This window comes from Hyalella azteca, unplaced genomic scaffold, assembly GCF_000764305.2.
Source record: "Hyalella azteca isolate HAZT.00-mixed unplaced genomic scaffold, Hazt_2.0.2 contig17794, whole genome shotgun sequence".
Classification (NCBI taxonomy): Eukaryota; Metazoa; Arthropoda; class Malacostraca; order Amphipoda; family Hyalellidae; genus Hyalella; species Hyalella azteca.
Genome location: NW_025947564.1, coordinates 38828 through 55306, shown reverse-complemented (window position 1 = coordinate 55306; position 16479 = coordinate 38828). Strand labels below are relative to the sequence as shown.

Below are 16479 nucleotides of genomic sequence, written 5' to 3'. Positions count from 1 at the left end.
TTCACACTCATTCGGAAGCTCTCTGCTCGCGGCTATGTTTTCACCAGCTCAATCTAATGTTTGAGAGAACAGCGATGACGCGGCCAAGGTAGAAAAATGTTAAGAGGAAAAAAACATTTAATTTGAATTGAACAGTTCTAAAATATGGAAGAATATTTGTAATCTATAAAAATATCATTAACATTTTTGACATAAGTGAATTTGGTTACAAATATAACTGAGGCACATATTTTAAGAATAATGTAAAAAGTTAATGTCAGAAAGATGTTCGTTCAATAGATATTTTCGAAAAATATCAATTCTCGTGTTTGCCAACGATTTTGCACTTGATTACTTATATCGATATATTAGATGGTAGATAGTGAATATTCTCCTGCAATGACAAGGGCAGGTAATTGACAATAAAATATTAAGCTAGACACGAAGAAAAATCTTATCTCAAATAAAAACTACATACAGAACATTCAAAGACAGGAATGTAACTGCCATTTAATCTAAGTGAAGAATTCAGGCCCAAATTAATAAACCTTCGGCAATCGGAAAAAAGATACACGCGGTCACTCGCATCTGGTATTCTTCTAGAAGACGGATAAAAGAAGGTTTTTCTAAATTGACAGGCACACAAGAATAAAAGTTCTGCGAGTGAAATTTTTAAAATAGGAGATTTAACCGAATGGAGCAGAGATGCAATATTTGGAGCAGTTTTGCTCATTATATAGAAAAGGAATTATCGGCTCGAATTCAGTTTAGAAGCAAATTAATCTAGAGTGATGCAGTCATCATCCTCTATACATATAGTTGACTTGCCACCCTTTGCCCCCTCAGTTGGAAGACCAGTGACCGGCGTTTTTTTCGAGGTGGAACGCTGGGGCGTTTTGAAGAATGCCAGCAATGGCGAATTTTTAGGAGAGGTTGTCTTGGAAAGTTTTTCGCTTTCTGTGGCTGTGGATTTACCGACACCAGATTTCTTTCTAGATTTCTTGTCAATAGTTGCCGTGACATTCTTTTCTTTCTTTGCATGGTCAACATCATTAGGCGACAATCCTCCCAGAACTTGGCTACTTCCTTTTGAAATGTTGTTATCAGGAGTCATTATTCCATTACTACTCTTGCTGGCGACGAGAGCAGACTTTTCTTGGTCAGTGAGCACTTTGGTGAACTTAGAGATGAGATTTGTAGTCCTGACAGAAGTCGGCGAGTCTCCACAAATGCTATCCTCTTTGAAACGATTGTCTTTTGGTTTGCCTGTGCAGTAAATCCATTCATTCGGCAGTGCCAGGTCTTGTAGCCCGTACTGCTGCCGGACATCAGCATTAACGTACCTGAGGTAAATGACTTTTGTAACACCTCTCCGAGTGAAATATGCATTCAACTGGAAGGCAAGCTGATCAATCTTGAATGTATGAGATTTTAATGCATGCATATTCAATTATGCACAAAGAATGTCTTTATCTAAAGACATTCTAGGGTTCATAAATAACACGCTTTATGAGGTCGCGAGAAGCGTTGACGCGAAAACTGGCAGCTGTGTTGTATGAATGTTTATACTGAATCAAATGGGACTAACTCACCACATGGCGCGATGGCTGAAAGGACCTTCTTCAGGACATTTTTTGTAACATCCCAGCAGTGCTATTTTAGCCTTGATCTTCATCTTAGACAACACATCTGCAAGTATAAAAATATTGCGTACAATGTGTAACTCATGAAAATGTAATTATGTAAGGAATTTCAAAACCGTCTCTTAATAAGGCCCTATTACCAAGTACAAAAAATGTTCTGAGTACTCATTCTCTGGCGCTGAAAAATCCAGTCACGAATGCCCAAAGAAAAATATCTATGTGGAGAGATGATTCAGAGCAGAATTAAATACTAAAAGAGCAATGAAAGAATCAAATTTAAAGTTATGACATGGTAGTAGCATGAATGAAAAGTTTATACCAGAGAGGAACCTAAGTGAAAGAAGGTTCAGGTAATAGTAACTTCTAAGAAAAATTGACTCACTGGACCCCTGGAGACGAGATGAATTAGGCGTAGATGCGTGTTGATTATCTGAAGCAGCAGAATCTTGCATTTTTAGCTGCCAAAACTGATAGAACTCCTCGACTAGGTACCGTTGACTGTGACGGTTGCCGTGTATCAGACGAATTAGTGATGGTATTGCTGCACAAAAAACGATATCGTGATATTATGAATAAATTAGAAATACTTGGTAACGAATTCCAGCCTTAAATTCGAGGCACACAATGCCGAGTGCAAATCGATTTATGATATAAGGGATAGTTGTGCAACCAATTTCGGATTCGGTATGATTAGGATTTTTTTAAATGCAACAGAATGTAACCTCCCAGCAAGCAACAAATACCTCGGCCTGTTCAAAAAAGTTAATTAGTATTCTAAGCATTATGGGCCGTCTGCAAGTTCATTCTCAGCGTAAATCTGTACTGATATTTTTCAGGACTAATTTAATAAATATCATCTTGCTCTAACTACAACTACATTCCCAACATCACTCAATACCAAACTTCTTCGGGGCAAATTCACGAAACACGACCTTGCTCCGGCTGCAAATCCATTCTGAACAAGAGTCAATACGAACCTTCTTCAGGGAAGGTCTTGCGGAAGTTGAGCTTGCTGGCTCCGGCGGTGGCAGTGAGGGGCGTGTCTATATCAGAAGCGCTGTGCTGCTCAGGTTGAGGCGAGCCTAACGCCACGCACGGGATGCCTGGTAGTGTCAGGTACCAACTGTGCATACGCTCCACTGCTGCTTCCTGTCACAGCGAGTTTTGTGATATTTTTTATACAGAATTAGTGAAATGCATTTTTAGGATTCCACACAACATCCACAAGATAGTAATAACGTATGAATGGAAAACACCCATTCTTAAATGCTGTGATATCAATACGTTGCAGCAGGCTATTCTCTTAAGGGATAACAAACATGCATAATTAAGGATTGGCTTTAATAGCGAACGTATAATAACATTAAAGTGGAAAAATTTTATCAGCATTTATTTTTCTAATGAAATCAATCAACTCGGATAACCTTATCAGTGACGGAAGTTTCTGCAGGTGTTGAGGTGGCAGGAGGCTCAGTGCTGTCGCTGGCAGCGGGAGGTGAGGGTGGTGGTGTGCAGATCACGACGCTGTAGCCACTCAACACGCGGTGTAGATGATCAAACGCTGCAATAAAATTGTTTAGGTAAAACACAAGTGAAATTATACAACAGGGTAAAAGTTTGAAAGGTCATCTCTGCCCATTACAGAGGATAGAAATGAACAGGATGTATCTTGTGAAATTATTTATATTTCACTTCAATTAAAAGGTGATTTAGGTGGGTTTGGTCCCCTTACTAGGGCGTTGCAAGGTTTTAAGGATAGAGGAGCTTAGCACCTAAGATTTATGACCATATTGAAATTAATTATGATTGGTTGTATCACTATTTATTTGAACTTATATTCAGACTACATATTATAGTATTTGCTATTATTCATAAATAGATAATTTTATTTAAAAAAAGTAACACAATTATTAAGGGAAGAATAAAAATATTTTAGGGAGCGTACGCCATCATAAATGGGCTTAATGAAGCCACTCTCACCTCCCCAGCTATCCTGACCCATAAAATAGTGAAGCATTGAATCTATGTCACATCTACCAGTCTCTCGATAAAAATATTACTCTACACGAGAAGAAATCATATGAACATTGAATGTATTTTAGCACATGCGACTTCAATGCTAGTACATTTCTACGATGCAAAGTCTTCTTGCAATCCATGCTTAAAACAACAGCATGAAACAAAACATGAAAGTTCAATAACATTTCAAGACACGCTTTGCAAAAAAAAAAATATATATATATATATATATATACATCACTTGCTTCCCAAACAGGACAAGCAAAGCGGCAGTAAGTTAGTTAGTGTTAGTTTAGTGACCCTATGATTACTAGCGCTTCAGCTGCTAAGCTATCTCGCGCCGAATGTCACGTTGGGCATTATGGGCTAAGAACATATTGCATCACATGTATTCAGCGTTGGCCAGATCATATACAGTCGAACATGTTTATTGCTCTCAGGTACTCTGCGAGGCGGTCAACATTATAGCTACNGCCGATCCAGATTTTGTTGTAGATATGTAGGAGCCACTCCAGGCTTGTTGCATGTAGGTGTTCAATCATCTGATAGGTGACCTGGTCGGCTCCTGGAGCTGTTCGACGGGATTGCTTCAGCATACCTTTGACCTCGGTCATGGTGATAGGGTCATTATACGTTTGGGTGTCGCTTGTTGAGAAATCCAGGGGGTGTGCCTCCATTCTGTCGCGGTGCTGGCGAAAGGCTGGCGTGTGACGGTCCCGGCTACTCACCGAAGCGAAGTGGTCAGCGATGAGTTCAGCACATGCACGTGGTTCTGAGACGGGTTCTCCATTGTGTACCAGGAATGGGGAGGGCTGCGGGCTGTAGCGCCCAGACATCTTTTTGATTCTGTTCCACACTTTTGATGGGGTGGTGTCCGAATTGATTCCCGACACATAGCGTCGCCAGGAGGTCGAGCGGGCGTCCTTCTTCACCTTCCGCGCCAGCGCCCGAGCTCGGCTGAATGCGATTTTATCAGCTACTAGGCCAGATCTTTGGAAGCGGCGCAGCGCTCGTTTTCGTTCCAGATTTGCTAGCGTGCAGGCCGGCGTCCACCATGGGTTTGGCCGCTTTCGGGTTCCCTGTGTTTTAGGTATTGCACAATTAGCTGCTGCGTGGATCAAGGAGATGAGTTTGTCAATCGATTGGGCGAGAGGTAAATTACGGATTTGGTTGTCATAAAAGGAGACCTGCGTGAACCGCCGGAATACATCCCAGTCGGCTCTGTCATGCAGGTATCTGGGGGTTCGATGTATAGGGGGGCATGGAAGCACATTAATGATGACTGGGAAATGGTCACTACCGTGCAGATAGTCCATCACCCGCCAGCTCAAATCCAGCACGATATCGGGGGAGCAGAAGGACAGATCCAGCGCCGATGATTCTCCCGATTGGGTGAAGAATCGTGTCTTGGCTCCTGTGTTGAGAAGGCAAAGGTCAGCCTCCACTAAAAATTGCTCAACGATGTCTCCATGTTGGTTGGTGTTTGTATCTCCCCATATTGGGTTTCTGGCGATAAAGTCCCCAATGATCAGGTAAGGGAGCGGAAGTTGGCGGCTAAGCTGTACGAGATCATATATGGAAAGAGGGTACCGGGGAGGGACATAAATGTTGCAGACTGTAAGCAGCCGGTGGAGCTGGAGGCGCACCGCGACTGCCTGGAGTGGGGTTTGGAGGGCTATACGCTGGAATGCTCGGTCGTTACTTATGAAGCACATTAGGCCATCGCCCGGAGCGCCCCGAGCAGCCTGCGAGTGGGTGAGGACGCTGTATCCACTTGGAGGCCGGGGCACAAATTGCTACTATAGCTCTCTTGGAGGCCCACGTAGGCCAGTCCGAGGTTATTGAGCAGTGGCAGAAATTCACTGGAATTTGCGCGGTATCCGCGGCAGTTCCATTGTAGTATTGTCATTTCACAGTTAGGGTTCCGGAGGGCGTGTGTCCATTGAGATGTCTGATGGCTCTACTCGAAGGGGCTTGCTCGAGGGCCGTCCCGAGGAGACAACAGGGATACTATTCAGTTTAGATATAGATATCGGTTTGGGTAGGAAAGTGGGTACATTTGGTGGCATGGGGTAGTCCGCTAGCAAAGACGAGGACGATGCCCCATGTCGTTTGGCTGCGCCTTCGCCTTCTACAGACTTGGATCGGTCTCGCGGGCGTCTGACAGCGCGAGACGGTGATCGACGGCGTGCTGGCGCCGTCGAGGGTTTGGAGGTGGATGATGAGGGTGGTGTTCCTGCCAGTACGGGAGGAGGAAGGGAGGTATCGACTTGGTCCGCTTGGGTCATAGCATTAGAGCAGGTCGAAGTTCTGGACTCCTGGGCTTCGTCAGTGGGAGGCACACGTGGTGGCTCCAATGTTGGGGTGGCCGCAACAACGTCGCAGCTTCGTTCGGTGGTCCGTCTCGAATTCAGCACGCGATCAGGACCTTGGTGCTTGCGTAGAATGGATGCGTAGGTGGTGACTGGTCGTATAACTAGAGCACTCGCCTGACGCTTGGCGTCTCTGTACATTAGTTTTTGTTTGATTTGAATTGCTAAAGTTTCCTGTTCAAGTCTATAATGGGGGCAGTTAGTTGAGGATGCCTCATGTGGTTCACCACAGTTGGGGCATTTCGCCGGGCGGAGGCACGGCAACTCGTGTGCTTATTCAGAGCATCTGGGGCAATTAGCAGTGGTTGATCTACAGGTTTTGGCTCCATGGTTGAAGCGCTGGCACTTATAGCATCGGCGTGGGCGAGGGATGTACTCTCTCACGGAGCATCGGTGCCACCCAATCTTCACCTCGGCAGGGAGCTTGCATGTTGCAAATGTGAGTACATATAATGGTAGGTCCACTAGGGCTCCATGCATCTTCTTTTTCATTTGATAGATCGATTTAACCTTACAGTGACTAAGATGCTCTTGCAAATTTTCAACAGTATACTTGGGCTCATTACGGTAATAAATAGTTCCTTTGGTTTCATTCAGTGTACCGTGTGGCTCTACGGTGACAGAACAACCTGCCAGTGTCTTAATGTTAAGTATTGAGTTGTTCTGAGTTCTGTTTTGTATTTCTACTATGAGTGCTCCGTCTCGGGTCTCGTGCACATTTTTTGGCTCACTGCCCAGAGAATGGACTAGTTGCCGGTTGGCCTGGACTACATCAATGGCAGCCAGGTTCTCACCAGTCGTCGATGAGACGCGGAAGAAATGAGGGTAGTCTTGGATGCGGGCTTATAGGGTTGGCTGCATTTGCTTCCATGTCCCTTGGTGTCTAGATTTCTTGTTTTGCCCGGCTCTGCCAGGCCCAGGGGCCTGGGGGTGTGGAACAAACGGCTCCAGCGTCGAGATCAACGTGGAGGTAGGTGAGGTCAAGGTTGGTTCCGTAGTGAGGGTCCAGGTCGTTTCCGTTGTCGGGGTATCGGGTACAAAAGGCGCATTCAAAGAGGTCATTTTCCTGGTCCGGGTTGTTTGGTTCGTCCGACGCGCTGAGCAGGCACCCGTGTATCTGCCTCCAACAAGGAGATCCCTGGTGTCAAGCACACGTAGTTTCACGGGAACACTCGTACGCTCGGATGTAGCTTTGGTTGTCGTAGGCGCAGCAGGTTGTGCACTTGACTAACGTTGCAAGACGGGCGCCACTCCGATTGCGTGGTGTTTAAGCAGCCCCCCGCCTGCCCAGGAGTCCCGCAGCTAACCCTTGCCACGCATGACTATTGAAGCTTGCGGGTCGGGTCTAGGTCCCTGCCAGGGTTCGTCAATCCAGCGAAAGGTCTTTGCGTATCCGTAAGAGAGCCAGGTCGTTACCAGAAGGGCGTTTTGCCATCTCTGTTAGTCTGGACTCTCCACCCGAGCCACTCGGCCATGATTGCATCCGAGACCGCACAGCCTCGGGTCTCATTGAGACACGCAAGCCCCTCCCCCACGACAAGGGCGAGATGGCACAGGGGGGAAAGCGGCAGTAAAATTTGTTATATGCGGCAGCCAATTATTGCCACGGTGAGTTAAGAATGCTTGCAGGAACTTCATTACTTTTCTCTAAAATAAGAACGGTGTTGAACATTTGATGTCTGTTGTATGTTCATCTTTGTTTAGATGTAGAAAATAGATTGAAATTATTCTTCCCAGCATGTCATTCAACAGTCCACAATGAATTATACTAAATCATGATACAGACGAAACTAATAACAATCTTGATAATTAGTGCAAAAGAAAAATAGATTAATTAAGTATGGAAACAAAACACGTGCGCTAAAGAACAAACCAGCTCCGCTGGACTGTTCCTCCTCGTGCAGCCAGAGGCACCCCAGAACGCGTGGCTTGAGCTGCTTGGTCTGCTTCTTCAGCTCCTTCTCAAACTCAGCTTGCTTTGCCTTTAGCTTTTCCTGCAAGTTACATCAATAGATCAGTATACATATGATGACTATGATATAGTCGGCTGTTTTACGATGGCATGGCAATCAGAAATAAAACGGAAAAAATAACTCAGTACTCACTGCAGTGAGTGACAGATAGCGCATTTTCTCGTCGACGAAAACATCAAGTCACGGACGGACAGACGGACGGACATTGCGAGCACAATAGTGCATTTTTTCATAGATGAGAAAATGCGCTAAAAATCCTATTTAACTAACTATAAAATAATCTCATTCAATAAATTCAACCTTATTTCAGAAAAACTGAAGCTCAGCATTTTAATACTAGCAGCTTAACCTTGTGTGGTTTGGTTAGACTAGATAAATTTTATGTATGAAAATACCATTCCCCCCAACCACATCAAAAATTTTCGAACCTAAGAAATGTTATTTAGGGACAGTCCAGTTCAAAACGGAAATCTCATTAAACTCGCGATCTAAAATGTGAACAAAAGTTGAAATTCATGCTTTTTAATAAAATTAATAAGTGCTAAATTAAATATCACAAATTTTGTAATCCAGCACATAGGCTTCTTGATGCACCTAATAACTTTGCAAGTAAAATTATAATTTCACGTCCAGCTATATCAAAACGCGTATATATTGTGAATAAAAGCTTGAGTAACTCCCTTATACACACACCAGGCTTGGAAAATATTCGTGAACAGCCTTTCACAAATACATAATAGGTTAGGAGAAATAAATTTCAAATTTAAAGAATAGTTTGATAATGAAAAAAGCACATGCATTCGCCCAAAATAATTGTGAAATTAAATTGAAACAGCCAACCTCGTCAACAAAGAGTGGTGAGTGTAATGTTATCATCAGGAAGGTGAAGTAGCACACAATATTAATGGCTGACACCTTGTTATCAATGAGTGCAGGAGCATCATTGTGAGCACCGTCTTCCTCAGCAGTGTTGTCCTCCGAACCATCGAGTTTATCATCCTGACCCTCATCGTCTGAGAGGTAGCCGTGAGGGACAAAGAAATCGTTGTCAACTTCATATTGTTCGTCCTCACCATCTTCTTTCTCGCCTTCACTGTCACTCAAGCTCTCACCATTCTCTTCTTCTTCTTCCCAGTCATCATCGCTGTCGTACTCATAGTCAAAGATCTGTTCACAGGAAGTGAATTTATTACACATTGGTCAGACTATTTTATTTTGAAAAATCGACCAAAATTTAATGCAAAGAAAGAATCATTTCCATGGTACTCACTCAATATCTGTTCAAAACTTAAACTACCAACAAACCAATTCTAAATAGATTAAATGAGTTTCTTGATGTCTCCACAATAAATCTGTTTAAAAAAACATGCTTATATACTATGAACTTGACTAAGAAGGAAGAAAATGTCATAAATCAGAATTGAGGAACCAAATGCAAATAAAGATTTAGGCAACATAAGACGTGTATGAACCTAGATTAGAACAGTATATCTGCATAAATAAGACCAATTGACAGCAAACTCTTGAAAAGATCGTGTCGCGGCCTATGACACTTGCGGCCGCTGACAAGGGAAAGCTCGGCTTACAACGCACATTCTGCGCCAGTGCTTGTATGTTATCAACCTACCTCCTCTTTAGCAAAAGGTTTCCTAGGTCCCACAGCAGCAGGCTTTTTAGTCCAGGTGCCCCAGTACGCAGGACGGCGATTCTCGCAGAACTTGAGGAGTTTGCCTCTGTGGTTCTTGGCGTCTTTAATATTCTTCTCCCTGCATACGACCATGTCCTCGCTAGCAAAGTCGGAGCCGTCCTCGTCATCATCGTCCTCAGGCTCTTGCTCTGCATTATTGACATGAAAATAAATCAACTGGGAAGGTCTCCATGAGAGGGCTTGACTAGCGAGTGCTTATTATACTACGAAGAGGCTAAGAAAGGGCAAAAACTAACAAAAAAAAAATAAAATAGACTGAAATGTGCAGCAAAGATGCATAGCGGATATGAGAAGAAAATGTTCTCAAATATATAAAAAACACAAAAATGAACAGCAGGAAATAAAAATGAACAGCAGGAAATAAAATGAACAGCAGGAAATTTACTGCTACATCCAGCCAACAACGTTAGTAAATTAAATGTTGAATCACGTAAAGAAGACATTTTTTAAGTACAAAATGATCTCGGATTCCAATGATGTTCACGATTTATTGTCAATCTGTTATTACTTTCATAACATCTTGCACTGTCAATACTAAATCACAGTTATACCTCAAGTGTTTCAAGACGAACTAGAGTTAAAATAAGTTACAGTAAATGCTCACCAATGATAACACAATCATCTTTGGAATCTTGAATGATGACAGCAGGAGGAGTGGCAGCGCAGGTCATGGGTTTATGTTCACCAGAGCGCAGGGCGTCCAAGTAAGTAGTGAGCGCGTCGCCTGGTGTGGCCCCAAGGAGATCGTCCAGAAATGCGCGGGCGTCGTCACTGAGACGCGTGCGCTGTGTTGGGGCCAGTGCTGTGTTGCGGCAAACCTGAACAACACCACTTAGTTTTAACTTCATTTTTTTAATAGTCTTTTTAAAGAATTATATATAAATTTACTTTTAATTAACTAAAAATTTTTATTTTGGAATGAATAATAATTTATTGTACCTGCATTTGTTGGAAAGGTCCAGAGTTGTCTCTAGCCTCAACAGTTTTTTGTGCAGGCTCTTCCTTGCCGGTTTTGAAGAAATTGGCAAATTTCTCAGCCACCTGTAAAAAATGAATGAATTAAAACCTAAATTAAAAATATCACAAAATACCCTACATTTAATGACAAAAAATGTGGTGCAAAATACAAATTTAATTCATAAGAAACAAGAAATGAGGAAAGTTCAAACGATAATAAAAGAAGAACGTAATGACAGTAATCTGAGGTTGTTGTTGTTGACCCTCCCCGCCTCGAGGCAGAGCCTAGACCAGTGGTTCCCAAAGTGGGCGATATCGCCCCCCTAGGAGCGGTGGAAAGATTTTGGAGGGCGGTAAGGAAGAAGAGGGCGTTTGGGGGGCAGAAGTCTGAAGTCAAAGTCAGAAGTCCCAACGTTTGTTTGACGATTTGTACACAGCAAGTGCAGCGCATGACTCCCAGCGATGGTTTTTCACCCAGATCTGTTTTTTAACCTCTCTCGGGTTTACGTCTCGGACAAATTAACGGTCGGACTCGCGGCCGGTCTCACGGCCAATTTCCAAATTCAATGATCAAGGAATATCTCTCAAACTAGTGAACCAAACTCTATGAAACTTGGAACACGTATTCATTAGGACCTAACGGTAATGTTTAGGTCGTGATTTTTTTTATTACCTTCATTTGTTTTTGCCATATAGTTATATGGCACTTTGGGGCCAAAATTCACAGTGATCAAGGAATTTCTTCCAAACTACTGAACAGATTCGAACGAAATTCTGAATTTTCAGTCCTAACTACCGAACGGTAATGTTTAGCTCGTTCGTGAGTTTTTTTTTCATTTCACCTTCAGTCTTGATTCAAACAGCAATACGTGCTTAAATTCGCAGTAATCAAGAAATTTATTCCAAAACTACTGAACCGATTTGAATGAAACTTAGTATTTAAATAACAAACATCAGCAACAGTGATGTTAAGCTCGTTAAAATTTTTTCGTTTTGCCTTCGTTTGCGAGTTATACGGCTATATATCAGTATATACTATATCTGTATAACTCGCGAACGAAAGCAAAATATAAAAATTGTCACGAGCTAAACATCACCGGTGGGAAGTTAGATATTTATATACAAAGTTTCGTTGAAATCTGATCAGTAGTTTAGAAGAAATTTCTTGATCGCCGCGAATGTAAGAGACAAATTATCCGGCGATACGAGCCGATTACCGAATATAAGGAAGTGTGAAATCAAGAATGACGGTGAAATGTAAAAAACTCGCAAACGAAGGTAAAATCGACAAATTTTTTAAAAGCGAAAAAATCACCGTTTGGTAGTGAATCTGTTCAGTAGTTAGGAAGAAATTCTTTGATCACTGCGAATTTCGGCCTTTATCGCAATATAACTCACGAATGAGGTGAAATTTGAAAATTTTTTACGAGCTAAACATCACCGTTAGGTTCTGATGAATACATGTTCCAAGTTTCATTGAGCTGCCTTCATTAATTTGGTAGATATTACTTGATAATTGAATTTGGAGATTGGTCGTGCGACCGGCCGTAAATTTGCCTTAGACGTCCTTTGTTTCTACTGCTGAAATAGTTAAAACAGCTGAAAAACATATTGGTTCACTAAACGGGGTTCTATTTGTGAATTACACATTTGTCTTTAACCTTTATCTTTTAAAACTGCAGCGTACTAAATTTCAAGAATGAGGCGTATGATTTTATATGTGTTAGTGGGGGGCGATAGAAATTCACTAGGGAGCCAAAGGGGGCGCCAGCCTGAAAAAGTTTGGGAACCACTGGGATAGACCCAATTCTAATCAGCAATCAGAGGTTGTTCACACCTTCTTTTTACGGTCTTCCTCTTCTTGCTCAGCTTTCTTCTTCTCTTCTTCCCTAGACCGTTTATCTTCTTCTTTTGCACGCTTCTCTTCTTCAACCTTTTTCCGCTTCTCTTCCTTTTCTCTATTCTTGATTCTGAAGTTTGAATAAATTAAAACTTACAAAATTCTCTACAACTAATTTATGCTCGTAATGATAATCAAGACAATTAGGCACCAAGTAATTTATCGAAGAAGCTGTATTACCTGCTAGTAATAGCAAAAATGCAACATGAACAAATCTGATACATTCCATACGTACTTGACAGTTATATAACTACAGGATTTTGCATAATCCTGAATATTTTAATTCTAACCATACCTCAAATTTTAGTAATGAAATAAAGTCAAATACATCTTAAACAAATCAGTTACTTACTCCTGTTCTTCTTGCTTTTTCTTCTTCTGTTCCTCTTTTTCCAATCGTTGTTTCTCAATCTCCATTCTCTTCTCTTCTTTTAATTTCAATCGTTCAGCTACTTTCTTAGCCTTCTCTTTGAGCTTCTCCTCATGCTCCTTGAGACGTTGTTCTTCTCGCAGCTTTTTCTCTGCAAGTTTGGCTGCAGCCTTAGGAGTTAGTTTATTTTTACAAGTTTTTGGTGTAGCAGCCTCAGCGCAGCCTTCATTGTCTTGAACAGTTTTCCGAGCTGGAGTGATCATCTTCCTGCTTGTAGCATCTGCTTGAGTTCCCACTACATTTTTTGAACGTGATGGCGATGCAGGTTCATCACTATCCTCAGGCAGCGAAGCAGATGAGGATTCATTTGTACTGTTTGTATCAGACATAGAGGCTGCTGTACTTTCTTTCTCCATACAAGGAGGAGACTTGGACTTGTTCTTAGCTTTTGCTGTCACTGCAAGATCAGATTCCGAACTTTTCTTGCTAAAATATTTCAACATCGTGCAATTTTTACTGTTGGGTTTTATTACTTCAGGATGAGTTCTGTTACTATCTTCTACCTCCTCCTTAGCTGTACTAGTTTCTACTGGTTGATCAGCATTTGCCATCACTTTCTCCTTTTCTGCAGAGGTTGATGACTTACTTTCAGCTACAGAATCAGGGCTAGTATCCTGCAATGTTGAGCTTACGCCCTTATGAGACTTTTTGCCTCCCATTTGTATAAATGCAGTGAGTACATTTCTGCTCCTCTTAGGTGATGGTGGCTTGGCGCAGTTCTCTTTTTCACAGCTAGGAGATTTATCTGTGTCACTGCTAATTTTCCGCTTGTTACTCTTAGTTAATTCATCTTCAAGTGCATCATTATTATTATCACGCGTTTTGACAGAAGCTCTGCCTCCTCTGTTTACAACACTTTCAATTACTTCTAAAACTGATTTTCTTCCTGATTTGGCTGCTTCAGAATCATCGACTTGGGTGCACATTTCATCCTCTGCCGCACCATTACTGTCACTTGAATCTTTCTTAGCAGGACACTTAATATCCTCATCATCCCCTGCAACATCAATAGCTGAATCATTTCCATGTCGTTCAGAGTTATCTTTACCCTTATAAGTCTCATCAGATGTGGACACTTCATCTTGGTGGGTAGGCTTTTTGCAAACAAACTTCTGGAGGAGAGACAAAGAGGCAGGTTCGATCTTCTCTTCTTCTGTCACAGGTTTGCATTTTTTATTCAACGGGTTTAATTTGCTCTTGTCTTCATCAGAAGAAGCACATTTCCTGCACAAATAAGTTCAGTATTTTAGGATCATCTACATCAACATCTATTTAGGAACATCAACAGCATCTATTTAGGCTCGGACAAATTTGAATAAAACAAAATCTCCACAAACATTTTGAAATAACAATTCAGAGCAAGGCTACATTTTATTGTAAATGAAGATCATGCAGAGGCTTTTGATGTGATGTCTTTATCATTAAATTACCTTCTAATGGGAACAACCCGCCCAGCTTTCTTAGGTTTAGGCTGATCAGCCTGCGTAGAAGGTCCTGAACGCTGGCGCTTCTTCCTTATTTTAGCAGGAGAGACTGAGCGAGGTTTTGTGCCTTTACCTTTTGCAGCAATAGCGGTGGTGACATGGCTATCACGAGGGCTCTTGCCAGGAAGTCGGACAAATGATAGACGTGCTGAAATAAAATATACCCAATTAGAAGACATTTTCAAGGCTTTTAGTGCACAAAGACTGAATTAGGATAGATAATTATTTCAATAAGAAATCAAACAAACTCTTACATTATGTATTTATGAATGATTTTCAAAGTACAAATGAGTATATATATCTTCCCAGACAATCATACAATGACATACAAGAAGGCTCAAATATTTACATGATAAAAACTGTAAAAACCATAAATTGTGTAATAAACATAAAAATAACATGATTTAATATGACAAAAAATGTTGAAAAAAATTTTTATGTGTAATTAATGAAGAAGGGAGAAATGAGACAGAATGAAATGATCTTAAAGCACAGGGAGAAAACATGGTCCAATCACAACAAAGGCATTGGATGCCCATAACCGCTGCCATCATACAAAAAATAATACGGTAATATAAAAAAATTAAAACAACGAAATTTAATTACTTAAAAAAATTAATTTATATTATGATACTTGCATATTTAAAGGGAATATGGCAAGGTTTATATTTCAAATAAAGTTTCTTTATAAATTTGAAAAAATATTTTCCTGTTGGCAAAAAACAAATGAGCAAGCAAAACAAGCATAGTATTATTATTATGAATAATAATAAATAAATACCAATAAATTCTTTAAATTTTTTTTATACAATTATGTTCCAAGCATTACTATTTGCAGATATAAGATAATTAATATTTAACTAAATCCACACCTTGCTTTGTTTTCATTAGAGGTTTCACTTGAGGTTTCTTCACTGCAGGAGACTTGATGTCTTCCTTCACTGAAATAAGCACAGGGACTTAGTACAGGGGAAGTCTGAAACTCTAGCACAAAGGTAAGGCATGGAGGTAATAGTAACTAGTATTAAAACAAACAGAGCTACAGTATCATACACAGTTCACATGTTTATATATTGATACAATAACTGGTTTTGTCATGCCAATGTACACTCAAATTTCATCACACTAATAAAAAATTAAATATTTATAAAAAAAAGTATTTTATGAATCAGCACATAACTTTTGGTTCTTTTCATAGCAATTTCATACCTTAATAAGAGAAATGTTTTGAAACTTGCGGCATATATACTATACATATATACATTTACCAGCCACATCATTGTAATAAATCTCATCATCAAATAAAATACAGAAACCATTATCCCCAATAATTTTTTTATAATTTGCAATAATTCCATACATAAACAAAACATTGCTCATAAAAACCTGCTGGGTTACAGCAATTGGAATCATTATGTATGCAATTGATGAAATAGGAAGATAACAGACTGAAAAGAGAAACAGAGAGAACAGACTGAAAAGATAAACACAGAGAGAACAGACTGAAAAGAGAAATACAGAAAGAACAGACTGAAAAGAGAAACACAGAGAGAACAGACTGAAAAGAGAAACAGAGAGAACAGACTGAAAAGAGAAATACAGAGAGAACAGACTGAAAAGAGAAACACAGAGAGAACAGACTGAAAAGAGAAACACAGAGAGAACAGACTGAAAAGAGAAACACAGAGAGAACAGACTGAAAAGAGAAACACAGAGAGAACAAACTGAAAAGAGAAACACAGAGAGAACAAACTGAAAAGAGAAACACAGAGAGAACAAACTAAAGAGAAACAAACATTATTTCCCCGCACTTACCAATGAGACAGTCATCGTCACTATCCATGGCTTTTAAAAGTTCACCAAAAAATTAGAGGAGCAAGAATTGAACAAAATTACAGACTGAAAAGAGAAATTAATTAACTAACCAAATATATATTCCAACAAACTAATGAACCTTCCACAAGCAAGGCAACAAATTGGGAGATATAAATAGCTTCAAATGCATGAAACACAT

The 16479-nt window shown here is 40.7% G+C and overlaps 1 protein-coding gene across 1 annotated transcript; it reads right to left on the bottom strand.

Moving 5' to 3' along the window:
- Positions 1 to 102: 102 nt before the first annotated feature.
- On the bottom strand, positions 103 to 16442 carry LOC108674185 (chromatin assembly factor 1 subunit A). Its single transcript, XM_018162100.2, has 15 exons — positions 16281 to 16442; positions 15338 to 15406; positions 14412 to 14613; positions 12904 to 14205; positions 12489 to 12621; positions 10634 to 10735; positions 10299 to 10512; positions 9614 to 9822; positions 8902 to 9153; positions 7887 to 8007; positions 3047 to 3183; positions 2600 to 2771; positions 2005 to 2163; positions 1572 to 1668; positions 103 to 1322 (listed from the first exon to the last, which is right to left on the bottom strand). Exons 1-15 carry the CDS (start codon positions 16306 to 16308, stop codon positions 758 to 760), a joined length of 3762 nt encoding a protein of 1253 aa, XP_018017589.1. The 5' UTR covers positions 16309 to 16442; the 3' UTR covers positions 103 to 757.
- Positions 16443 to 16479: the final 37 nt, after the last annotated feature.

Bases quoted from the DNA above. Each gene is read 5' to 3' on its own strand.
- LOC108674185 (XM_018162100.2), bottom strand. From the start codon at position 16,308: ATGGATAGTGACGATGACTGTCTCATTG. The intron at 14,614-15,337 runs GTGTGGATTTAG...ATTTTATTTCAG, and splicing joins TCTAATGAAAACAAAGCAAG to CACGTCTATCATTTGTCCGA. The intron at 10,736-12,488 runs GTGTGAACAACC...CATTTTTTACAG, and splicing joins AGGAAGACCGTAAAAAGAAG to GTGGCTGAGAAATTTGCCAA.